The sequence below is a fragment of the Megascapheus bottae genome, chromosome 15, assembly GCF_031878675.1.
Source record: "Megascapheus bottae isolate mThoBot1 chromosome 15, mThoBot2.hap1, whole genome shotgun sequence".
Lineage (NCBI taxonomy): Eukaryota > Metazoa > Chordata > Mammalia > Rodentia > Geomyidae > Megascapheus > Megascapheus bottae.
The window spans coordinates 26,784,964-26,810,745 of NC_143523.1; the positions used below are offsets into that span (position 1 = coordinate 26,784,964).

The 25,782-nt window shown below is 38.4% G+C and overlaps 1 protein-coding gene across 2 annotated transcripts in view; it reads left to right on the plus strand.

Moving 5' to 3' along the window:
* The first annotated feature begins 295 nt into the window (after positions 1-295).
* Noc3l (NOC3 like DNA replication regulator) overlaps positions 296-25,782 on the plus strand; it is a 41,608-nt gene continuing 16,121 nt past the window's right edge. The window contains exons 1-21 of one of the 2 annotated variants that reach the window (XM_090346227.1): positions 296-404; positions 1,446-1,653; positions 4,465-4,597; positions 6,398-6,555; positions 8,880-8,936; positions 11,311-11,441; positions 12,593-12,754; positions 13,300-13,393; positions 14,253-14,428; positions 14,811-14,939; positions 17,085-17,216; positions 18,984-19,064; positions 19,348-19,448; positions 19,576-19,648; positions 20,031-20,094; positions 21,284-21,355; positions 21,653-21,834; positions 22,832-22,960; positions 23,640-23,737; positions 24,611-24,695; positions 24,989-25,203. In XM_090346227.1, the coding sequence (XP_090202353.1) occupies positions 396-404; positions 1,446-1,653; positions 4,465-4,597; positions 6,398-6,555; positions 8,880-8,936; positions 11,311-11,441; positions 12,593-12,754; positions 13,300-13,393; positions 14,253-14,428; positions 14,811-14,939; positions 17,085-17,216; positions 18,984-19,064; positions 19,348-19,448; positions 19,576-19,648; positions 20,031-20,094; positions 21,284-21,355; positions 21,653-21,834; positions 22,832-22,960; positions 23,640-23,737; positions 24,611-24,695; positions 24,989-25,117 (2,403 nt within the window). In that variant the 5' untranslated portion in view covers positions 296-395 and the 3' untranslated portion in view covers positions 25,118-25,203. Of the gene's footprint in view, positions 405-1,445; positions 1,654-4,464; positions 4,598-6,397; positions 6,556-8,879; positions 8,937-11,310; positions 11,442-12,592; positions 12,755-13,299; positions 13,394-14,252; positions 14,429-14,810; positions 14,940-17,084; positions 17,217-18,983; positions 19,065-19,347; positions 19,449-19,575; positions 19,649-20,030; positions 20,095-21,283; positions 21,356-21,652; positions 21,835-22,831; positions 22,961-23,639; positions 23,738-24,610; positions 24,696-24,988; positions 25,204-25,782 lie in introns of those variants that run through there. The other variant, XM_090346228.1, reaches the window with a different exon arrangement.

Sequence of the window (25,782 nt, forward strand, 5' to 3'; positions counted from 1 at the left end):
CACACACACACACACACACACACACACACACACACACACACACACACACACACACACACACACACACACACACACACACACACACACACGAAACTGGAAGAGTGGAAGACTCCAAGAACCTTGTGACGCGTCCGTTCCCCGGATCGGGACCGCGCGCGCATGCGTCGGGAACACGTCCGGCACACCAGCTCTCCCTCTTGGAAGCCATCACCACGAGGGGGCGTGTGCCCGAGATTGCCTACGGAAGTCCCGCCTCCCGTTTCCGGCGGCGGAAGAGCGCAAGGGCCGGGAGGTAACTTCCGGGTTTGGGAGCGTTGAGGCTTGTGCACGTGTGTGAGTCGTCTTGGTCCCTGCAATACCGCTGGCCCCGTGGAGTGTGTCGTTCGGTCGTCAAGATGAAGGCGGTAAGAGTCCTCAGGGTGATTCCGGATGACGGTAAGGGCGGGCGTGTCCGCGGGCACGACCGCCCGGGCCCTGCATCCTCGGGGTCAGTCTTCACGGATTCTTTAGAACGCAGCGGCTAGGGATGAGGAGCCGGGCCGGCCCGCAGTGACTCACGGGAACTGGGATGAGTGCATTCCCCACCCTGCCCTGCCCGTAAAGGACGAGGAGCTGGAAAGCTACATCTGCCCTCCGCACGGAACATCAGGACCAGTCCTGTCTGGATTCCTAAGTCAGACCGCCCCGGGAATCTCTGACAAGTCACCGTCTCTTTGAGCCCTCCCCCCCCCCCCTTTTATCAGTAGCCTGAGAATAACAGCAATCACAGTTTAGGCGACTGGAGGTCATTTGTTGGAGATTTAATTTTTCCGAGCACATAGTAAGTGACAGGAGTGTGCATGTGACGTTTATGGTTAAAGGCAGCCACTGTGTTGCTTTGAATGTGTAAGGTTACAGGTGTTAAACCGCCTTGACTATCCCATTTAGCCCAAGAAAGATTCTTCACCGTTTTTGATTGTGGACCCATTTGAGCAGCTGTGTATTCTAACCATTAAAAACAAAAACAACAACAAAAAAACCCTCAAGCTGAATCATTGATACTCTGACACCAGTCTTTAGGGCTGAGGCCATCGTTTGGTTTTTTTTTTGTCTGCCAAGATCTGTGGCTGTGAGATATTAAAATTGTGGGATTGGTTGGATTCTACTTAACCTGATTTTTTTGTATATACGTTTATGTGTTTATTTGAAATAGGGAAGAGAAGGAGAAAAACAAGATGATTGGGAGGGGGTGGAGGTAGAGAAAGGGGGACAAAAACATGAGAAGGGTTATCAGTGTACTCACTGCCTGATGAATGTAACTGTAACCCCTGTATACATTCCCCAACAATAAAATTCAGTTTTTTTTAAAAAAGCTCGTTTACTGGCTTTTGGTAGTACAGTCAAAAGCTAAAAGTAAAACAAGTTCCATTTTTCAATATGTAGTGTTTTTCTTCTGTTGTTTCTAGAGGAGGAATAAAAAACAGGTTCCAAGCTTTCGCAAGTTGTTAAAAACTAGTAAAGTCAAACTTGAAAACAAGCTTAAAAATAAGCAATATAAACAACAAAACACTCTCAAGAAGTACCGGAAAGAACAGAGGAAGCTAAGGCAAGCTGTAAAAGATGCTGTTTCTAAGAAACCCATTCCACTGGAAGACCCAAAGGAAAAACGACCAGGTAATTATGAACGCATTCACATATTCTACTTTCCATAGATCATTCCAAATATTTTCATAGAAATAACATTTTTAGTAATAACTTCTTGTTTTCATGTCTTTCTAAAATAAGTAAGGATGTAAGTTCTATATGCTTTTTACTATAGTATGAAAAAAATTATAATCAATATGAGAAAGTATTTTTATTAAAAATTAAGTATTAAGAATTTATTGTGAGAAAGAACTAACCTTAGTTTGTCTAAAGAGCAGACCTGGAAATGCAGTACTTCGTAAATCAGGCTTGGAGTAGCCTTGTAAAGAAACATATGTTGTGCAGTAGACCAGTGATGCCTCTTCATTCACTGGCAGTTAGGTAGCTAAGGAAAGAAAAGAACTTTTCTCTGGTGCATTCTTTACAGAGTTGCCAAAATGTATTTCCTTTCTAAATTGATTTCATAAACTTGAAGTAAAATTATGCTGTCATTGTTTGAGTTGTTTTTGTAAAACTGTCCAAGAATGCCAGCTATGTGAAACAAGAGAAGAATATGATCATTTTGAGTCAGGCTAGTTCTCAACTTTACTGGTGCTTTTGAGTTTCATGTATAGTTGGCTATATCTAATTATTAAATAGGCGTTCACTCATTGATTTCTGTGTCACTTTTTAATATTGTGCCAGAATAATTCAGCTGGAAGTCAGAAGTCCAAGAACACTTGGTCTTCTCTCTTTGTTCTAAACCATGTAGGCTTGATTGGTCACTTAATTGTCAGCAGCTTTAATTTGCTACAAAAAAATTAAATGGGTAAATTAGATACTTTCATCTAAGTTTTAAAATTTGAACAGGTTGATATGCTAATAGTTTCATAATGAAAATGAAAGAGAAGGATTTATTTAGTCATCATGTGAAGTCTTATCACACAGATGCAAGAATGGGAAAAAAAAGATGAATGCAAAGGCTATAGAATCTAGTATGGGGAAATAAAGGGGTATTTGGCTAATCACATCTGTTTTCCCATTTAAGTAGAAAGAGGTCTTTTGATCATTATTATGAAGTGAGTGATAGGGTTTGGGTGTGATGATAGATATTCTATGAAGGAAGAAACCTGACCAAGGAAATACATGGATTGCTGGTATGTCTGAAAAATGGAATGCTCATGTAAAGTCCATAGTTCAAGAACTATTGGCATGGTGCAGCAGTTAAACCTAGCAAGCATGAGGCTCTTGAGTTCAAACTGTAGTAATGCCACTCCCCCCCAGAAAAGCAGCAGTATTTACCAATCTTATTGCTCCAGGAAGACCTTTAATTCCTGATAGAAAAGACATCAAGAGTGTTTTGTTTGTGGTTAGATCATCAGCACTTAGTCTCTGACATTTAGTTGGCATTCTTTTATTGTTTATTTTGCTGGTCCTAGACTGGAACTCTGGGCTTGGGTGTGCTGTTCTTGATATTCTTTTTGCTCAAGGCTAGCAATCTATCACTTGAGCCACAGTGCCACTTACGGCTATTTTCTGTAGTTAATTGGAGATTAGGGACTTTCCTGAAGCCTGGCTGGCTTCGAGCTGCAATCTTCAGATCTCATCCTTCTGAGTTGTTAGGATTATAGGCCTGGGCCACTAGTGCCTAGTCTTCTTTCTTTCTTTCTTTCTTTCTTTCTTTCTTTCTTTCTTTCTTTCTTTCTTTCTTTCTCTCTTTCTCTCTTTCTCTCTTTCTCTCTCTCTCTCTCTCTCTCTCTCTCTCTCTTTCTTTCTCTCTTTCTTTCTTTCTTTCTTTCTTTCTTTCTTTCTTTCTTTCTTTCTTTCTTTCTTTCTGTTAATAGGCATGGGCCACTAGTGCCTAGTCTTCTTTCCTTCCTTCCTTCCTTCCTTCCTTCCTTCCTTCCTTCCTTCCTTCCTTCCTTTCTTCCTTCCTTCCTTCCTTCCTTCTTTTTTTGCCAGTCATGGGGCTTGAACTCAGGGCCTGAGCACTGTCCTTGGACTTTTCTCAAGTCTAGTGCTCTACCACTTGAGTCTCAGCACCACTTCTGGCTTTTTCCTGTGTATGTGGTACCAAGGAATCAAACCTGAGTCTTCGTGCATGTTAGGCAAGCACTCTACCACTAGGCCAAACTCGTGGCTTCTTTCTTTTTTTTGTAAATAAAAAGAAAAAGATGGGGGAAAACATCAAGGGACCTAAAAGTGAGCAGAAGAAAGAAATTAGAATGACCATTAGTTGAGGTTTTATTACATATCTCTCAGGTGTACAAAGCAAAGTAGTTGAGAAATGGAATGAGGATGGTGGAAATGTTACCATGCAGTTTAAGTGAAGGAGTTAATACAGAACACATTGGTAGAAAATGAAATGGCCAAAGAATTGCAGTTTTGTTCATTAGCATTGAAGTAACTGAATGAAAACTTCATATGGATGAGTACAAATGCCTGAAATATAGCCCCAGAGAGGCTAGCTGAAGGGGAATAGAATATAAGATGTTGGAACAAGTGGTGCTGTGGCTCAAAGTGGTAGAAGATAAGGTGTTGGGAGATGTAAGTTATTTGTTTTCAAATCAAATATCCTAAGGGACGTTTTGGAGTATGAAGAAACATTTAATTTTGGTTGATATTATGACATGGGCATGCTCTTGGCATTTATTTTCAAGAGTCAGAGTTGCTAAGATTGTGGCTTTTTATCTAGTTCAATACATCCCAATCCAGCAAAGAATTGTCGTGCCTAACATGTTAGTTGTGTTCCCACTGCACTAAGGTATCAGATAAATATAAGCCTTTCCTACTGTAATTAATAAAATGCAGAGAGTTCTTATATCTCTAATCAATGTGTCTGATTTTGTTTTTGTGCAACAGTTAAAAGGATTGAGGGGGAAGAGGAGGAAGAGGAAGAAGCCCTTCCCTTAGATATGATGGATGAAGATGACTTACAGTTACTGAAAGATTTAGGACAAAGAGCATCTTTCCTAACAAGAGATCTTTCTTCTAGGTAATTTCTCATTTGAGTTATGATAATCCACATCTGCATTTAATGTCAAAAAGTAGTTTCTAAGATACACTTCTTGGGTGATTAGTTCAGGATGCTCACCCAGGTTCAGTGTTCACAAAGAGTGAGCTCAGATTGATATCCAAGTTACTTCCTGAATAAGGAAGTGTATGACTAAAATAAGTTGATTTTAGCATACATTTTTATTTCTTTTGGGATTGAATAATGAGTTGGTAAAGGATACTATTTTGTTTGAGGTACTGTTAGGACAACCCATGGTATCACTTAATCCTAATACCGTGTTATGTAGTATGTAGTATTTGAGTTTCCAGAGGGGAAATTAGTACTTCCATTTTGCATCTAAAGGAAAAACTAGATGTAGCTGTAGTTTCAGTCTCAGTTATAGACTTTATACAATTCATTTGCTGTTCAAATGCCTACAACAGATACTGGATAATGAGCTTTATTTCCAGCCTAACTCATGAAGACCAGTGCCTACTAGTCTTAAGTGTTAATACCTAGACTTAAGTATATAATATTTGTAAGCATTCATGTGGATATTTGATAGTTTGAAAAAATTAGCAGGAAAACCACAGAGCCTACAAATATAGAAAGAATTAAAGGGTATCATGAATGTGTAAAATATTCATAGTTAATCATACATTTTATTTTTTTTTTATTTTTTATTTTATTTTTTTTTTTTTTTGCCAGTTCTGGGCTTGAGCTCAGGGCCTGAGCACTGTCCTTGGACTTTCTCAAGGCTAGAGCTCTACCACTTGAGCCTCAGCACCACTTCTGGCTTTTATCTATGTATGTGGTACCGAGGAATCGAACCCGGGTCTTCATGCATGCTAGGCAAGCACTTTAACCACTAGGCCAAACTCCCGGCCCCCATACATTTTATTTTTATACCATAAAATATATACAAATCTTTTATAAGAAGTTGAAAGTTACCAAAATTTGATCACACACGTAGCCATGTACTAGAGTCAAGAGAAAAATAAACATGAAGATGCATAAACTAGCTATAGTATAGCTAGTAATAGTAATAATTTCATAACAGTCTCCTATTGTCAATCTAAGTAAGAATCTGCTGAAAATTTTGTCATATGAATAATCTTGTTATGAACAGTTCATCTGTCCAGTGAATCTCCTGTTTCAGTAAAAATTGAGTTACTGTTCATGAATATATTTTCACTATAGTAAGTAACATATAATGTGTATTGGTAACTATTCTTTTGTCAGGACAGCTTCTGGCCAACAGGTTGTAGTAGAGGTTGTGGGAAGGGTAACAGTTAAATCTACCTCATGGGTCAACAGCCCTTTTTAAATTTAAATTTTATTATCAGGGTGATGTATACAGCGGTTACAGTTACAATTGTAAGGTAATTACCCCTTCTTTTTTTATCCCACTTCCCCCCCAACCCCTAACAGTACTTTTAAAATAGGTTTTTTAGATACTGTGTGTGCGTGTGTGTGCGTGTGTGTGTGTGCGCGCGCGTTTGCACATGTGCTGATTGTGCTGATCCTGGGGCTTGAACCCAGGACCTGGGCATTGTCCCCGAGCTTTTTTTCTCGAGGATAGTACTATATTACTTGAATCATCACAGCTCCATATTTCTGGCTCTTTGGGTATTCAATTGGAGATAAGTGTCTCTCCAGATTTCGCTTCCTGGAGCTGCTTTGATCCTCATATTTCAGTCTCCTGAGTAGCTAGGATTATAGCCATGAGTTGCCATCACCTGGCTTTCAGATACCTTTTAAAACCAATTAAAACTCAAAATTAATTTATTTTCCCTGCAGTGAGCCAGTTCATGCCAAGAAACGGAAGAAAGAGCATGTTATAGATAAATATGAAAAAATACCAAGGACTTTGCAAACTGAACCAGAGAAGGAACTGATTCACTTGCTTCCTATCAAAGATAAAAGTGGTATCATCCCACAGACCCGGGAGAAGCCAGGTTAGTCTATTCATTTGATTTAGAATTGTTTCATTTTGAATTTCACTCTGACTTTGTACTCATAGCTACAAAATAGGGACAAGTACAGTTAATCATATTGCAAGCTTGATGACTTGGGCTAGAGATAAAGTTGATTAGCCAGGTGCAGTGGCTCACAACCTGTGATCCTAGCTACTCAGGAGGCTGATATCTGAGGATCATAGTTCAAAGCCAGCCCGAGCACTAAAGTTTGTGAGACTCTTATCTCCAATTAACCACTAGAAAACGGGAAGTGGGGCTGTGGCTCAAGGGTAGGGTGGTAGCCTTGAGCTGAAGAGCTCAGGGACAGTACCCAGGCCAGAGTTCAAGCCCCATGACCCCCCGCTGCCACCTCACCGAAAAAAGAAAGAAAGTTGATTATCCAGATACCTATTGTACAGTGAGTACAAGTGAACTGACAAGGTTTGGGTGGTTTTCCTTTGTTTTTGTTTTTTTTAAGTCATAGTTCTAGTACTTGAACTAAGGTCCTTATACTTGTGAAGCGGATGCTCTACCATTTGAACCGTTCCCCCATCCATTTTTTGCTTTAGTTTCTTTGGCTGTTTTTTTTGTTTGTTTGTTTTGGCTATGGCCTTGCACTTTGGCTTTATCCAGGCTAGACGGTACTCTTGCTGTCTATGGACTCTGTGTCCCTCAAAGCTGGGACTATAGGCATGCCACCACCACCCACCCCTAGCTTTTTGAGATGTTGGGTGGTTCTCACAAACTTTTTCCTCCTGGGATGGCCTCAAATTGAAATCCTCCTGATCTCCATCTCCCAAGTAGCAAGGATTATGAGCATGTACCATCCAGATAGTTCTAGATAATTTTCTTTTCCAAAAATATTTTGCCAAATTCTACAGTTTATGAAGATTGGCCACATTAACTATTTTCTGAAACAATAGAATTTGATAATTAGCCACTTCTCTTTTTAATGTTATAATTTTTTTATTGAAAGATTTTAACACCGATTTTTACATCATATTTCAAATGCCATGTTTAACAAACAAGTGCTCAAGAAGGGAATTTATATGCAATCACAGGCATATAAATTTTAGAACATAATTAAAATTAAGCTGAGACTTTGTATGTTACAGATACATATCAATTAATATAACTGTGTCTGTAAAGTATATATCCCATCATAGATTTTTATGTCTATGTATTTATATTCATATCTCCAAGACCATGTCAATAACCTTGGGTACCCGAATATTGAGTTATTGCTCTTGTACTGTTTGGATCTAATATCCACATATCAAGGAGACCATGGGCCTTTTGTTCCTTTGGTCCTGACTTATCCCACCCAACATGATTTGCTTTAGTTTCATCAAATTCCTAGCGAATGCCATTATTTTATCTTGTCTATTGGCTATGTAGAATTTCATTGTATACATGTACCACGTTTTTTTGTGTCTATTCATCAGATGTCCTTATAATATCCTGGGTTATAATACCCAGGAGTGGTATGGCTGGATCATAGGGAAGGTCTATTTTTAGTTTTTTGAGAAATCTCCAAACTGCCTTCTGCCTTCCAGAGTGGCTGAACTAGTTTACATTCCCACCAGCAGTGCAGTAGGGTGGCTTCTCTTTTTAATGTGTCTGAAACCAAATACATAGTAAAAGGTAGAAATCACAACACATACTTCTAAGCAAAAAATAACATCAATTTCCAGAAACTTGCTTTGTGCTTCCTTCAGTTATTCCCTACTTATAAAACCAATTAGCCAGGCACTTAGTGGCCTAATCTATCTTCTCAGGAAACTGAGATCTGAGGATGACAGTTCAAAGCCAGCTTGGGTACATAAAGGACTCTTGGTTCCAATTAAACACCAGAAAACAAGTGGCACTGTGGCTCAAAGTGGTAGAATGTTAGCCTTGAGCTGAAGAGCTTAGGGACGCACCTAGGCCCTGTGTTCAAATCCCACCAAAACCAAAAAGGAATATCCTGACCTGTATAATACTGAATTCCTCTGATTTTTTTTTTATGATTTTAGCACTTAAATATATGATCACAATTCTTTTTTTTTCTGTCTTTAAGTAGTTGTACAAAGGAGTTGCCATTTAACAAAATAGTTGATGAATACAGTGCATCATTCATCCCTCCAAACCTACCCCTTTCCCCTCTTTTCCTAACTTGCATTGAATTCTTGACTTCATCTTCCTTATCCCTTCTTTCCATTTGTCTATCCTCTTGACTCTACCCCACCCCTTTCAAGTACCTGTTTTCTGGTTTTTCTTTTGTTGAACCTAGTCTTTGCCTGTTTAAGGTTATCAGAGTTTTAACATGTATATTTTCTAAATAGCTACTGCTGTTAACCAAGAAGAAGATCAAGAAGAAGAGATGGAAGAAGATGAGGAAGGTAATGAGGGGTATCTTTACAATGACTAAATTGCTAATTAGGAAGTCACATTTTTCTGCATAATAGTGGGTTTATTTTTAGGTAAAACCTGGAATGTTCACTTTGGAGTACTGCTCATTTTGAACATTTTTCCACATTTGAAATTTTCATTATGTAGAATTTGATAGTTTCTTTTATTTATGAAAAATTTACCCAATTACACATTTGGAATTACTGGTCCACATGTCTTTTTTTTTTTATGCCATTCCTGGGGCTTGAACTCAGGGCCTGAACACTGTTCTTGGATACTTTTTGCTCAAGTTAGCACTCTGCCACTTGAGCCACAGCACCATTTCTGGCTTTTTTTATGTATGTAGTTCCAGGGAATTGAACCCAGGGCTTCGTGCATGCTAGGCAAGCATTCTACCACTAGGTCACGCTCCCAGCCCTGTACACATGACTTTTTAAATTCATTGTTCTGAATTCCTTTTTTTTTCTTTTTGGTAGTACTGGGGATTAAACTCAGAGTCTCTTACTTGCCAGGCAAGTGTTTTACTTCTTGAGCTATACTAGATCTATTGTTTTTAAATTTCTTTTTCAGATAAGAGTCGTGCCCTGGCTAGCCTTGGACTGCAATCCTATTTCTATTTCCATAGTAGCTCAGATTATAGTTTATACTACCATGCCTGGCCCTCTTGATTCCTTTTAATAAGAAAAGAACACAACTATAAATAATTAACTCTTTAGGTTTAAATGACAAAAATGGTTCTATGATTTGAAGTCAGATATATACTGTTTCAGATTTAAGTTTTTTGTTTTTTGTTTTGCCAGCCCTGGGGCTTGAACTCAGGGCCTGGGTACTGTCCCTGACCTTTTGGCTCATGGCTAGCACTTGAGCCACAGCATCTCTTCCAGCCTTTTTTGTTTATGTGGTACTGAGAAATTGAACCCAGGGCTTCCTCTATCACTAAGCCACATTTCCAGTTCTAGATTTAAGGTTTCTATTATCTAGAACAGTTATAACTAGTCACATATTATTGTCTGAAACTACAGTATGCCAGTTTAGATGTAGAACTGGGAATTGAATCTAGGGCCTGCTGTAGGCTTACCTGGTATAGGCAAAGGCTATATCCCTTGAGCTACAATTCCAGTCTCTTGTTTTTATGTATTTGGTTTTTTTGTTGTTGCTGTTGTGTTTTGTCAGTCATGGAATTTGAACTTTGGACCTGGGCACTGTCCCAGATCTCTTCAGCTCAAACCTGTTGCTCTACCACTTGAGCCATAATGCCACTTCTGGTTTTCTGGTGGTTAATTGGAGATAAGAGTCTCACGGACTTTTGTGCTGGGCCTGGCTTCGAACTGTAGTCAAATTGCCAGCCATGAGTGCCTGGCTTGTTTGTTTTTGAGACAGAATCTTCCCTTTTTGTCTTTAATCCTGTCCTTCTGCCTCTGTATATCTATGATTATAGGCTTCTGCTACCATGCCTGACTTTAGTATTAGAATATGTCATACAACAAGCTTGTTAAATTTTATTTTGACTAGGTGAATGTAAGTATACATGAGATGGTAGAGCAACTATTTAACTATTTTCCATTATCCATCATTGGCTCATTACATCATTGGGTCATTATTTGTGCATTTATTACATCTAGCTCACTATGAATCTCAAGGTAGACATGTTTTCTATAATTCGAAGTAGTACAGAGTTTTAAAAGAAAAAAAAAAGCCCAGCGGGACTCAGTGGCTCACGCCTGTAATCCTAGCTGCTCAGGAGGCTGAGATCTGGGGATCAATGTTCAAAGCCGGCCTGGCCACAAAAGGACCTGAGACTCTTATCTCCAATTAACCTCTAGAAAATGGGAAGTGGGGCTCTTTGATAATGCCCAGGCCCAGGGGTAGGGCGATAGGCTTAAGCTGAAGAGCTCAGGGGACAATGCCCAGGCTGAGTTCAAGGCCCATAACACCGCCCCCCCTCCCCCGCCACACACACACAGACACACACACACACACACACACACACGCACACACACACAGCCAGTATATTCTTAGTTAATATAAATTTCTGTGGATTTATCAGCATAGTAATTAAGAATATGAGCTTTATAGGATTCAAATCACATTTTTATTAGGGCTTCCTTACTTATAAAATGAGTCTAGTGATAGTGCCTTTCTTATGATGTGATTGTTGAGAGGATGCTCTGTACTGGCAATACAAGATACTTAGCTAGAGTCATTTTTTTTTACTAAGAAAAGTATTGTATTTACTTATATACACACACATCTATGTATAGATGTGTGTATAGGTGTATATATTCATAAATGGAAAGTATTTCATTGTTTCTTGGATGCTTGCAAATGAAGAATATTTAAGAAGGAAACCCTGATTGTTTTTAGAGACAGCTAAAGAGCCTATTCGAGTGCTGACTGTAGAAGAACATCTGATTGAGAGAAGGAAGAAACTCCAAGAGAAGAAAATACATATTGCAGCCTTGGCATCTGCCATCCTTTCAGATCCAGAAAATAATGTAGGTAGTACCAATTTCTTTCCATGTTAAAGGTAGGGTAAATATGTAATATATTAAGAGTTTCTTATTGTATATGACCATAGATAAAAAAAAAAAGAAAAAGTAATTAACCGTAGCAGCTGGATGAGGGTAAGAGATTAGATAGTCTGAGCCTAATCCTGAGTCTGAATTGAATTTCTTTGGGGATATTAAGGAAGTCACTTAAACTGAGCTTAAATTCTCCTTACCTCCAAATGAAGATAATGGTTGTATTTTTGAAAACTCTTTAAAAGTTACCAGAATTTAATACCTAAGAATTTGTTGTATCAGCAAAGAGAAATTTACTTGTAAATTTGCTCAACTGACAGTTTTATTTAGTTTTTGGGCCCAGGGCTCTTCCATGTAGCTTTAGCTGGCCTCCAACTCCTAATCCTCTTTCCTTACTCTCCAGTGCTTGGCTGCCCTGCCATGCCTGATTATAGAACTTTTTTTTTCTTTTTCCCGGTCATGGGGCTTGAACTCTGGGCGTGGGTGTTGTCCCTGAGCTCTTCAGCTCAAGGCTCTACCACTTGAGCCATAGCTCCATTTTCAGTTTTCTGGTGTTTAATTGGAGATAAAATTCTCACAGACTTTTGTCTGACTTTGAACTACTATCCTCAGATCTCAGCTTCCTGAGTAACTAGGATTACAGGTGTGAGCCACTGGTGCCTGGACTTACAGAATTTTTAATAGGGAACATGCTCTATAGAAGTCAGTGGAATTAACTTCAGGGCTATTTAAGGGTACTATTTCAGCTGAACTTGAGGGACAGTTATAATGAAGTAACATTGGATTTTGTACACAATGGTCAAAATACTTGTAGCATGTAAGCTCAAGAAACTCAGAACTGAGTGTGGAATGGTGTAGTTATTGTATTCACAACTCGTTTTATCCTAGAAGACTATCTAAAAATAGGTATATTAACATTTTTGAGCTATCTTAAATAAATCTGTATTTTTCTAACTATGTAATAAAAATATGGTTACCCTCTACCTTCAGTATTGTGAGGTGAACTAGTATAGAATTAGGTGTGGCTTGACTTCCCAGAGTTATCAAGTAAATAATAGCTCAGATGTTGTTTCAGCATTGTTTACCTATGGTTCTTTTAGTCCTATTCGTGATTTCTTTAACAGATTAAAAAGCTGAAAGAACTGCGTTCCATGCTCATGGAACAGGACCCTGATGTAGCTGTTACTGTGCGGAAGCTAGTGATAGTTTCATTGATGGAGCTGTTTAAAGACATTACCCCTTCATATAAAATCCGGCCTCTCACAGAAGTGGAGAAATCTGCCAAGGTAATGCTAGGTATAACTATTGTAGAAAATACGCTGAAAGTTTTGGAGAGCTGGAGATGGGAAACTAGTATATTTTGGTGTTGTGTCTTTGTTTGCTTTTGTTTTTCCCAGCACTGGACATATACATACATTTTAACCAGTTTTGGATTTTCATGTTCTGGTTTCTTTCTTTCTTTTTTTTTTTTTTTTTTTTTTGGTCATGGGGCTTGAACTCTGAGCCTGGGTGCTGTTTCTGAGCTCTTCAGCTCAAGGCTAGCACTGAACCACATAAGCCACAGCACCACTTCCTCTGTTTTTTTGTTTTTTTGTTTTTTTTGCCAGTCCTGGGCTTGAGCTCAGGGCCTAAGCACTGTCCTTGGACTTTCTCCAGGCTAGAGCTCTACCACTTGAGCCTCAGCACCACTTCCGGCTTTTTTCTATGTATGTGGTACCAAGGAATCGAACCCGGGTCTTCATGCATGCTAGGCAAGCACTTTAACCACTAGGCCAAACTCCAGGCCTTCCTCTGTTTTTTTTTTTAAAATAATCTTTTTTATTTTTTTCAGATGCGCAAAGAAACCCAAAAGTTACGAGAATTTGAGGAAGGCCTGGTTAGCCAATATAAATTTTATTTGGAAAATCTGGAGCAACTGATTAAAGGTATGAAAAACATATTAAAGGAACATTAATGACCCTAGTCACAAAGGTGAATTGTGTAGTCTGTGTTGTAGTAAATTATAGTTGTGGTGAGGAGTTGAGGCTGGGCTCAATCTTTCTCTATTGCTTATGTAATAGGCAAGTTACTTGTCTTTCTGTTTCTCAGTTTTCCTGTCTGCAAAATGGGGTGGTAACTAATATTTACCTTACTTAATTACTGTTAGAATCACCTGAATTTAGAGCCGTGTATAATGTATACGTAGAGCTACTTTAATTTACTAGCTATTACTAGTAGTGTTACTGTAGTTCTTAGTTCTTATTTTTCCTTGATTTGTGGTGCTGGGGATCAAGCTTAGGACCTTGTGCATGCTATACAAGCACTATACCAATGAACTACAATTGCAGCCCTTAGAGCTTTGTACAGATTAGCACTGAACAGAAAATTCAAAATAGCATGCCACATATATAATTTTTTTAAATGTAGCCCCCTCCACACAAACTTAAGTATTGAATTTAACTGTAAATTACACACACACACACACACACACATATGTATATATATATACATATATATATATATATATCTGTATCCAAATTGTCATTTCAATATATAATTGATTTTCAAGATTAATGAAATGTTCTACCTTCGTATTGTGTTGGTCCAAAGTTCAAACTCAGTTGCTAGGGGTCTGTCTATGTGACCATGCAGGAATATATGGGCTTTTTCTGAACAGGGTGAGCTAACATGAAGTCTGCTTTCTTTTTTTTTCTTGGTAGCTTTTTAAATTGTGATTAAAATGCTAATTAGTTTTAAGAGTTCATCAATGAATGAAGTAAGTTACAGCATTCATCTTTTCCTTAGACTGGAAGCAAAGGAAGCTGAAGAAAAGTAATGTAGTGTCCTTAAAGGCATACAGTGGACTTGCAGAGGTGGCTGTGAAGAGCCTGTGTGAGCTGTTGGTGGCACTGCCTCACTTTAACTTCCACAACAACATCATTGTATTGATTGTCCCTCTCATGAATGATGTGTCAAAATCGGTGGGTTACTCTACATGATATTTGCACTTGTTGTACACTATGTGAGCCCTTCCATCACCCCCAATTCTTCTGGCTCTGTTAGTAAAATAGTATCCATTTGTTAAATACTGTCTCTTTAAGGAAATGCTTCGAATTTTCTTTGAGTTGGAAGAAGAGGGAGTTTGTGTCCTGGAGAGCATGAGGCAATGTCTGCAGACAGTCCTGATGTCTTGAGTGTGTGGGGGGAGGTGGTAATCCTGGAGTCAGTGGTGAAGCCCAGCGGTGCCTTCCAGCACCCCACAGGGCACAGGATGGTCCCCTCACAACACTTATCTATCTGACCTGAAATGCCAGTAGTGCCGAGGTCGGGAACATTGGTTTAATGTAACATTTTATTTTTCAGATATCTGAAATGTGTTGTGAGGCCGTAAAGAAACTCTTTAAACAAGATAAATTAGGTCAAGCTTCTCTTGGTGTAATTAAAGTGATTTCTGGCTTTGTGAAGGGCAGAAATTATGACGTTAGGCCAGAGGTAAGCCTTTCTTTTCTTACTGTGCATTTGTCTCTAAACTACAAAGTTAATTTTCAGTGTTCATGAGGAATTTATTCCTAAAGGAAGTACAAAAAATATAAAGTATTTAATCTTAGTAAATGTAAACTCTTTTTAATTAAAAAAAAAATTTGTGGGGCCGGGAGTTTGGCCTAGTGGTTAAAGTGCTTGCCTAGCATGCATGAAGACCCGGGTTCGATTCCTTGGTACCACATATAGAAAAAAGCCGTAAGTGGTACTGAGGCTCAAGTGGTAGAGCTCTAGCCTTGAGAAAGTCCAAGGACAGTGCTCAGGCCCTGAGCTCAAGCCCAGGACTGGCAAAAAAAAAAAAAAAATTGTGAGTGTGTGTGTGTATCATGGGGCTTGAACTCTGGGCCTGAGCACTGTCCCTGAGCTCTCAGCTCAAGGCTAGCATTCTACCACATGAGCCACAGCACCACTTCCAGTTTTCTGGTGGTTAATTGGAGGTAAGAGTCTTGAATACTTTCGTGCCCTGGCTCCAGGCTTTGAACCATGATCCTGACTAGCTAGAATTACAGGCATGAGCCACTGCGCCTGGAAAGTACATATAAACTCTCAACATTTAGGTGTGTATAGCCTTCTAGTGATATATCTGTGCATATATGAAAACTTATGTTCTGTGAGCTTATGTGGGTGTCTGGCTTCTTTGTAATGCCCATTGGACTATTCTACTTACACGGTGGATATATAGAACTCTATGGAGGGCATCTGAGTTACATCTAGATTTTTGCTGTTAGTGTTGGAGAGAACCTTTGGCCATCTTTCCCTCCCTCCCTCCTTTTTTTCCTTCCTTTCCCTGGAGCTTGAACTCAGGGCTTGGGCACTACCCTTGGACACTTTTTGCTCAAGGACAGTGCTTTGCCACTTGAGTCACAGCACCACTTCGGCTTTTTCTGTGTATGTGGTACTGAGGAATCAAAGCGAGGGCTTCGTGCAGGCTAGGCAAGCACTCTACTGTTAGGCTGCACTCCCAGTCCCATATTATTCATATTGTGTGAATTACACATCTGAACTGTAATGCTGGATCCAACAGATATCTTAAAAATTTGAGAGAGGCAATGTGCAATCCCAGCTACTCAGGATGATGAGATTATAGTTTGAAGCCTGTGAAATTATTATTTACTTATTTTTGTCTCTTTTTTGGTACTGGGAACCAAACCCAGAGCATTTTATTTTCTAGGCAAATGCTTTGCCACTGAGCTACATTCTAGCCCTGTGAGACTCTCATCTCCATCTAGTAAATTACCAAAATGTCAGAAGTGGAGCTTTGTCTCAGGTAGTAGACTGCTAGCAAAGAAAACTCAAGGACAGCACCTAGGCCCTGAGTTCAAGCCCTAGGATTGGCACAAAACAAACAAAAAATATTGAGGAAAAATTGCCAAATTGTTTTCTAAAACATTTTATCACTTGCATTCCTATTAGGGATGTATCATTTCCCTTGTGTGTAACGCTGAGTATTACTATTTACTCCGTCATCTATCTTCATACATATGTTGAATGTGTTTTTTATATATTAGTAAGGTTTTGCTACCGTAAGTTCATTTACTACTTAGCTGAACTTTTTTGGTTTATATTATTTGCCAGATTTTCTTGTTGAATATTTATCTTTCTTAATGATCTCTAATAATTAAAAAAGATATTTTTTTATTGTCAGGGTAATGTATAGAGGGGTTACAGTTACATTCTCCAGGTAGTAGGTGTGATAATTTTTTTAAATATTCATTCCAGTACATTTGTTATGTGTGAAGTACTACTCTAGGTTCTGTATCTATTCTCAATCAAAGCTACTACAAAATAGGGATATTAAACCTTTGTGACATAGGATACATAAATTCTTTTCTTGGTTAAGCTGTTTTCTACCTGCAAGTCATATTTGCTTTTACACTCTTGAAGCAATGAAGGTTTTTGTAGCTAGCTAACTACTAGTGTTCTTTTATAGATATAAATAACAATATGACTGTCAGAAGGATACAAGAACTTTATATAAATGTAATAAAAGTTGTTTCAAAGAATGAAGAAATAACTATAGAATGTTTATCTTTTATGTAGAGTTTTTGAATTCAGTGTATGTATTAAGTTGTGTATTTTTTATTCTTTCAATATTAGATATTAAAAACATTTTTGTGCCTAAGAATTAAAGAAGTGGAAGTAAAAAAAGACACAGAGGACATAAATAAACCAAACAAGTTCATGACTTTCAAGGAAAAAAGAAAGACTCTATCAAGAATGCAAAGAAAGGTTGGGTTTCTTTTCTTGTGTTTAGTCTTCTCTTTTATTTGATCATAGATGAAAAATCATAGTCTAGGCATAGGTAAATAGTAGAAGAAAGGAGGTATGGTTATTGGTGAGGAGAAGACAATGTCTTACTGTATAGCTCTGACTGACCTCCAATTCGTGATTCTCTTACCTCAGCCTTCCTAGAGCTGGCCTAACAGTAGATGCTATTCCACCTGCCTTTAAATCAGAGCAAAGTCATAAAAATGTTGAAGTCTGGTGGCACAGCCTCTAGCCTTCGATATTCAGTTGCCCAGGAGTTTGCCCCAGATTATGAGATTGTCTCAGAAAAGAAACCCATTTTGAAGCCTAACATTTAGAAATTTTTATTGCTCCCAGTTAATAAAAAAAAAATTAAAAACGTACTCTTAATTAAATCAGTTTTAACTGGCAACTATTGATATAATTCATAGGAAATAGTAGTGAAGAGATATTTCAGTCATGTAGGCTTTTATCCTTTTGCTTCTTAGATCAATTTAGAACCATGCTATACAGATTTTTTTTGTCGGTTATGGGGCTTGAACTCCAGGTCTGGGCTCTGTCCCTGAGCTCTTCAGCTCAAGGCTAGTGCCCTACCCCTAAAGCCAGAGCCCCACTTCCCATTTTCTAGTGATTAATTAGAGATAAGAGCCTCACGTTCTTTAGTGACCTGGTTGGCTTTGAGCCAAGATCCTCAGATCTCAGCCTCCTGAGTAGCTAGGATTACAGGCGTGAGCCACCAAGCCCATCAGAAAAGATAGGTGCATATAAGTTTCTGTTAAATTGAATCATATTTTTGGTGTCTTTTTGTTTTTTAAATTGGTTGTAATTCTAGGTTGTTATTAATCCTGGGTTGGAATTCTAGCTTCTTGCTATTTGCTGATACTTGAAAAACAATGTTTTTAGGAATAGGAGCATAGTATCTGCCCTATAGAGTCATTTTTATAGTTTAAATAAAATGAAATAGGGCTCGAAACTTGGCAAGTGCAAGGCCCTGTGTTCAAATCCCTCTACTCCAAAGAATGGGGGGGATGTATGAAACAAAGAGTTCATAACCTTTGGCAAGCTTCATAAACATTATTACAACCACAGGCATGCTAATAACATTAGTGTAATGATTATTACTGAAAGCACTTATAAACTGTTTATTGGGATTATGGAGTTGCCTGTAATAACAAAGCAAAACCACTTCCAGAAACAGCCGTCTCTGAATGAGTCTGATAATATATCTGGTTTTAAATATTGTATATAGGACTGGATATATGATGGTACATTTCTGTAACCCCAACCACTTAGAAGGTTGGAATAACAACATAGTTTGTAGGCCAACCCAGGAAAAGGATAGCCAGACCCTGCTTCAAAGTGTAAATTGTATATATTGTGGGAGTTCACACCTGTAATCTTACCTAGGATTAGGGATTCCTGCATAGAAATAAGGAAGGAGTATTGCAGTTTAGACTGTCTTGGGCAAAAAGCATTAAGCAGCTGAAACAAAAAAGGTTGGGATCATGGCTGAATGGTAGAGATGCTTTCCTGGTACTCAACATGAAGCTGAATTAAAAAGCTTGAGCACCAACAAAAAAGAAAAACATTTGTGTGTGAGTAGAAATCCCTTTTTTGTTTTCTCTATAAGGCAACCACTGCTTACATTTGAATTCATAGATGATCTGCATTCTGATGGTTTTATAAATTGATGTTGTTCCTCTGCTTAGTTCACTCAGTGGTGTATTCACAGTTCCCCTTCTGTTTCAGTGGAAGAAAGCAGAAGAGAAACTAGAGCGAGAGCTTCGGGAGGCAGAAGCATCAGAAAGTACTGAGAAGAAACTTAAGCTGGTAGGCACTTCCCATTCTGGTTGTTATGTTAAATGCTTTTAAATAGAGGTTCATTATGCATATAGTTTTGATTTCATATCGTGTGGCTTAGATATAAGACAGGATGATGTGGTTGGTGCTGGCTTTATGAAATCACAAGATATGTCTTCATTATGTTTTGCTTAATGTTCCAAAAATTGAATTGGGAAGTATGGGAAGGGAAAAAAGATTTAGTGTTGAAAATTGAAGTTATGCTGCCTCAGTGAAATCACACCTGAAGTGATGCTGTCTGTTTCCTTGCCAGCACACAGAGACTTTAAATATTGTATTTGTAACCTACTTCAGAATACTGAAGAAGGCCCGACGGTCGCCTCTCCTGCCCTCGGTTCTGGAAGGTCTTGCCAAGTAAGGGCTCGTATATCCCTACCAAATAAAATGTCCCAATAGTCTGTGAGTTATTTAAAAAAGCAATCTGAAATTTATGAAAAGTATTAATAACCTCTATTAACCAAGTTATTTTATTTGCTTCTAGGTTTGCTCATCTTATTAATGTGGAGTTTTTTGATGATTTATTAGTAGTTCTTCATACTCTCATTGAGTCTGGTGTAAGTTACTTTTAACATATATAAATGATGATTATCTGTCTTTATTTATTTATTTTTTGGCTGTATTTGGTTGAAACTCAGGGTTTCACACTAGGTAGGCGGCTGCTTTTCAGCCACATCTCCAGCCATTTTTGTTGTGATTTTTTTTTTTGAGATAGGAACTCATTTACCACTTGGGCTGGTCAGAATTGAGATGCACTTTTCATCAAACTAGGATAACAGACACATAGCACTCACTGCACACCTGGCTTTTTCTGTTAAGATGAAGTCTTGAAAACTTTTTGCCTGGAACTGCAGTCCTTCTGAACTCTGCTTCCTGGTTAGCTAAGACTGTCTATGAGCTACCAGCCCCTGGCTAATTACCATTCTTCACTTTTTTAAGGACTTAAGTTACCAAGAAAGCCTTCACTGTGTCCAGACTGCTTTCCATATTCTTTCGGGACAAGGTAAGATATTTTTTTCTTAATGCATTGTAAAAATTGATACTGTAAAGGTCATATACAGAGAGGTTAACAGTTAATATAAATCAGATAGAGTACATTTCTTTTTGAATTCTGTCACATCTTCTCTTCCTCTCTCCCAGTTTTATCTTCCTGTCCCTACCCATAAGTTACATAGTTCATTTTCAATATAGTGTCTAATGAGTATCACTGCTGAATTTTTTTTCATCCTTTGTCCCATTCGGTGTCCCCAACTTACCCTTCCAAGAACAGATGAATGAATAAACAAGACAAAAGGAAAAGACAACAAAAATGACAACAAAGAAAAAAAACCCTCTTGTTTCCATTTCCTGGAATTCATTCCAATAAATGTGATTTTATTTATTTTTTTTTTTTTGCCAGTCCTGGGCTTGAGCTCAGGGCCTGAGCGCTGTCCTTGGACTCTTTCTCAAGGCTAGAGCTCTACCACTTGAGCCTCAGCACCACTTCCGGCTTTTTTCTATGTATGTGGTTCCGAGGAATCGAACCCAGGTCTCCATGCATGCTAGGCAAGCACTTTAACCACTAGGCCAAACTCCCGGCCCTAAATGTGATTTTATATGTTAAGATGCACATAGGCATTGTGCCTTTGTGTTCCTCTTAAGAATATCTTCCTTTGGTCTCACTGTGTGTGAATGCCTAAGACTCGTATGATTTATTTATTATGTCCCAGTGTAATTTTTTAACCATCTACTGTGTTTACTGTAGATTTATATGCACGTTCTAGTAACCACAAATGAGGGAAACCTTATAACCTGTTTCTTCAGGTCTGGCTTACTTAGCTTAATATAATTTTTTCTAAGTCTTTGTATTTCCTTAATAATAGTACGATATCATTCTTCTTAATGGATGAGTAGAATTCCGCTGTACATATATATCATATATTTTCTTGATCCATTCGTCCACTGAGGGGCATCTGGGCTAATTCCATATCTTGGTTATGGTAAATAATGCTACAGTGAACATGATTTTTTTAGTAGCTTTAGTGTGAGCTTGCTTGTGATCTATTGGAAAAATGCCCAGGAATGGAACTGCTCTGTTTATTCTTTTGAAGAACCTCCGTAGTGCTAAGATACTTTTTTTTTATTTAGCTTTTTTTTTTGCTTTGTCTTTGAAGGCTAAAACTTAAGAAATTATATTTGTTTTCATGTTAAAGGTGATGTCTTAAATATTGATCCAATGAAATTCTATACCCATCTGTACAAAACACTGTTCAAGTTACATGCAGGTATGTATGGTTAATGTTTCCATAATGCATATTTATCTTCCATAAATGTTATGCCTAGAATATGGGAACTGGTGCATAAACTGCTGGACTCCTAATGCCTGGCATCTGTATGTCACCTTTACTTAAGACTTGGAGCTGACGGAGAATCTAGTAGATACAGGCCACCAATCCCGGAGCAGCACATCACTAGTATATTCCTTGGGAAAATGGCTTGGTTTTCTCCTGGAGTTCAGGAAAGTTGCATCAGGATGAAGAAGCAACAAGCAAAGCCTTAAACAGTATTTATGGTATTTTTAGGTGCAACCAATGAAGGTGTTGAGATTGTTCTTCAGTGTCTGGATGTTATGCTCACCAAGCGCAGAAAGCAAGTGTCCCAGCAGCGAGCCCTGGCCTTCATCAAGCGCCTCTGCACACTTGCTCTGCAGGTCCTTCCAAACTCGAGCATTGGCATTTTAGCCACTGCTAGAACATTAATGCATGTAAGTAGTGATTCAGTGGAGAACTAAGTTCTTAGGGTGTGGTGGCACTTTGCTGCATGCCTTCGAGGTATTCACTTCTGCTGTACATTTTTAAATTCATGTGTATCATACACACATAACACATTTTTTTTTTTTTAAAGTGGAAACTCTGTGTTTCTCTGTGCCTCTGTCTCCTTTATCTCTTTTCCTCTGTGTTGTATTGGTGATTGAACCTAGGGTCTCACACAACCTACTGAGCCACACCCCAAGACTGTTTTTGTTTTTGAGACAAGAGTTTTGCTACTTTTGCCCCAGCTGGCCTGACATGCCTCACATCCACAGCAGCTGGGATTGTAGGCATACCCAGCTGTGCCTAGCCATACTTTATATCTTAGTGATGAAGATGTGACCTACTTTATCTCCGTGATTAAGTTGTATTTAGCTCTTTGTTAAACAAGCACTGATACAATTCTTGCTATACCTCTGCGGCTGTTGCTACACATCTGCGGCTATTACAATAACTGCTTTACACACCTTAATTTACCTAGTGTTTATAACTAAGATAGCTACTTATATTGTTTCCATTTTATACATTGGGAAAGAGATCTATAAGTAACAGTGCTATTAACAGAGAAGTAGAACTTGGATTTGGGTAGTCTGGCTTTTATGTTCCTTTTTCTTTTGGGGATATAGTTCCTTTCATTAACATTCTATTGCTATTGCAAGTGATGTTACAGTGAATATCTTTATACATGTATATGGTGTATATTTTTTAAAAAAGATTCCAAAAGTAAGAGGAAGATACCTAAAGTAGGTTTGGAGGGAAGAACAGAATATTTTGTCTTAAAGACAGTTAATTCTTTTCTAAACAATTCTTCTATGGTATTTTTTCTTTTTGGAATAAACTTGAATTATTTCTCATTAAACATGGGTGTTACACCCTTTATTACAACCATTAAATGCAAATGGAATGCAAGTAGAGACCAGTGACCTTTTTCAAATGAATGTAATTGTGCAGACTTTCCCGAAAGCAGACCTGTTGCTGGACAGTGACTCTCAGGGAAGTGGGGTGTTCCTCCCGGAGCTGGATGAGCCAGAGTACTGCAATGCACAGAACACCGCCCTGTGGGAGCTGCACGCGCTGCGGGTGAGGGCAGCCCTTTGTTCTTCCATCCATGTTTGCAGTTTTGTCTCATGTTTGCCAAGGTTCTTTTGTGTTGAAGTGTCTTTTTTTTTGGAATTCTTGTTTAGTACTGCATCATTTTACTTTTAGGTTTGTGAACACAGGAGAGTGTGGTGATATTTGTTGACTCTTCTTGCCGCTATTCAGAATGTAAAAGGGATTGTTGTGGGCTAGTTGTTTTGTATGGTGTTGGCCAAATCTGCTGTGTGAACAGCATCAGCATGAGCCTAGAAGGAAGCAGGAGCACCAGGCATCCTGTTGTCAGATGTTGGCATTGAAATACAAATTGTTTTTTGTTTGTGCTTTTTATAAAGTAAGACTAAGCTGTATTACTGTTCACTTGGCCATCAAACACGTTTGTGTTTTAATCCTTTGAGCAAAATTATATTCTGTTTGTAAGTACACAGTTCTAATGAGTTCCATATATTCTTGTTTAAAATGTGATATGCTTTTACTAAAGAAAGTGTTTGCTATAGTTGGTGTATTCTAATTTCTAATGAGTTCTACATGAATTCTAATGAGTTCCAGGTAGATAATATTCTTATGTTAAATCTGATGTGCTTTCATTAAAGAACGTTTTTGCCGTAGTTTGTGTATTCTAAAGTACTGAGTTGTGCACGATTGTGTCCTGCTTCCTCCTCAGAGGCATTACCATCCCATAGTGCAGAGGTTCGCAGCCCACCTCATTGCTGGAGCCCCTTCTGAGGGCTCCGAAGCCCTCAAACCAGAGTTGAGCCGAAGGTAATATTGAGCAAGTTCTATGTTCTTTATTATTATATTATTATCATTATCATTGTTAGTATTGGTTTTATTTGCTGAGGATTTACCCAGAATCTTGCCTCCTTCTAAATTCAGGTGCTAAGGATATAACACAGTTATAGAATACATACCTGCTTACCTGGCAACTTCAAAGTCATCAGCTTGATTCTTACTACCATAGGAATAAAACCCTAGAAAATTCAATTCATTGCCATTTTTTTTGAGAAGTCTGTTTTGTAAAGTACTAGATTATAGAATGAAAGTATTGGATTATGAATTACTAGATTATAAAATGTAGAGTACACATGGGTATCTATGTTTGTTCCAACTTTGTATTCCTAAATTGTGCTATGGAGTAATCATGATGGTTACAATTTTATTAAGTTTGTTTTAGGTAATCACAGAAAACCTTTTGTCCTGGGTCTTGAACTCAGGGCCTGGCTTCTGTTCCTCAGCTTTTTTGCTCAAGACTAGCACTCTACCACTTAAACCACAGTGTGCTACTTCTGGCCCTTTGGTGCTTAATTGGAGATGAATGTCTCATGGACTTTCCTAACTGGGCTTGCTTTGAAATTTGATCCTCATATCTCAGCCTCCTGAGTAGTTGGATTACAGGCCTTTTATTTTTTTTTAAACATAGTAAGTTTCACTGGGCACCGGTAGTGCATGCCTGTTCTCTTTTCTTCTCCAGACCTTCATTTTTAAATGTAATTGGATTTAATCGCATAGTTGAATTGCAGAGGAATTTAGGATTTATTTCAAGTGAGTTAATTGGTTTGTTTCATTTGTTGCCTATAGTCTGTCTTAAATTCAATAGATATGATATTCCTATAATTCTTACACTTGTGATTATAGATCTGCAGTAGAACTGTTTGAAGCGTATAGTATGGCAGCAATGACATTCAATCCTCCTGTTGAGTCTTCAAACTACAAAAAGAAGGTATGTGATGCTTTTCATACTTTTAAAGAAGAAACAGAAACTAAAGTGGGATGTCTCTCAGGAACTTTCCTGCTTGTTTGCTTTGTCATGCTTGGTTGTTAGAAGTAGAATGGAAGTTTGGGGTTGGAGTTCTACAGATGTGATGGGTGAGCCTGCTCCTTCCATTGTAATGTATAGAGTATATCCAAGATCTGACTGCACATCTCTTATGACTGCATGACATGCACAAGTTGGTGTTGGCTCTTGTCCATAGCTTAGTTTTAACTTATGGTATAATTTTAACCTTTTTCCAGGATAAGGTTTTACAAGGGGATTCATTGTTGAATGAAGATTTAAATCAGTTAATCAAAAAATACTGCAATGAAGTTGCTGCATCCTCCCCTTTGGATTTCACCAAATATTTGAAAACATCACTACGGTAGTACAAAAAAAAAAGCGATGGACTTTTTGTATATATGTACTTTTGTACATTTTCATTTCATACGATGAAAACTTCCTGTGAAGGGTACTCTCTCCAGGGCTCAGGGCTGGGCCCTAAACATGAAATAGTTCAAAAGAGGAAAATTGAAGACCAGTTTAAACTTCAGCTTTGGATGTCTTTTTCTTAATGATATATTTCTTTTGTGTATATTAGTCTGGAGCTTGAACTTGGGGCAACTGTGTGCTTTCCCTGAGCTTTTTGGCTCAAGCCTAGAACTCTTACTATTCGAGCCACAGCTTCACTTGTGGGTTTTTGCTGGTTATTGGTGATGAGAGTCTCATGGAATTCCCTGCCTAAGCTTTCATCCTCAGATTTCAACCTTCTGGGTAGTGAGCTACTAATGCCTGACCAATAATAGATTTCTTTTTTTGTGGGTCATGGGGCTTGAACTCAGCCTGGGTGTTGTCACTGAGCTCTGTAGCTCAAGGCTACCACCCTATCCTGAAGCCAAGCCCCACTTCCCATTTTCTAGAGGTTAATTGCAGATAAGAGTCTCAACCTTGATCCCCAGATTTCGGCCTCCTGAGTAGCTAGGATTACAGGTGTGAGCCACCATGCCTGGCCAATGATAGATTTTTTTTTTTGCCCATCCTGGACCTTCAGTCC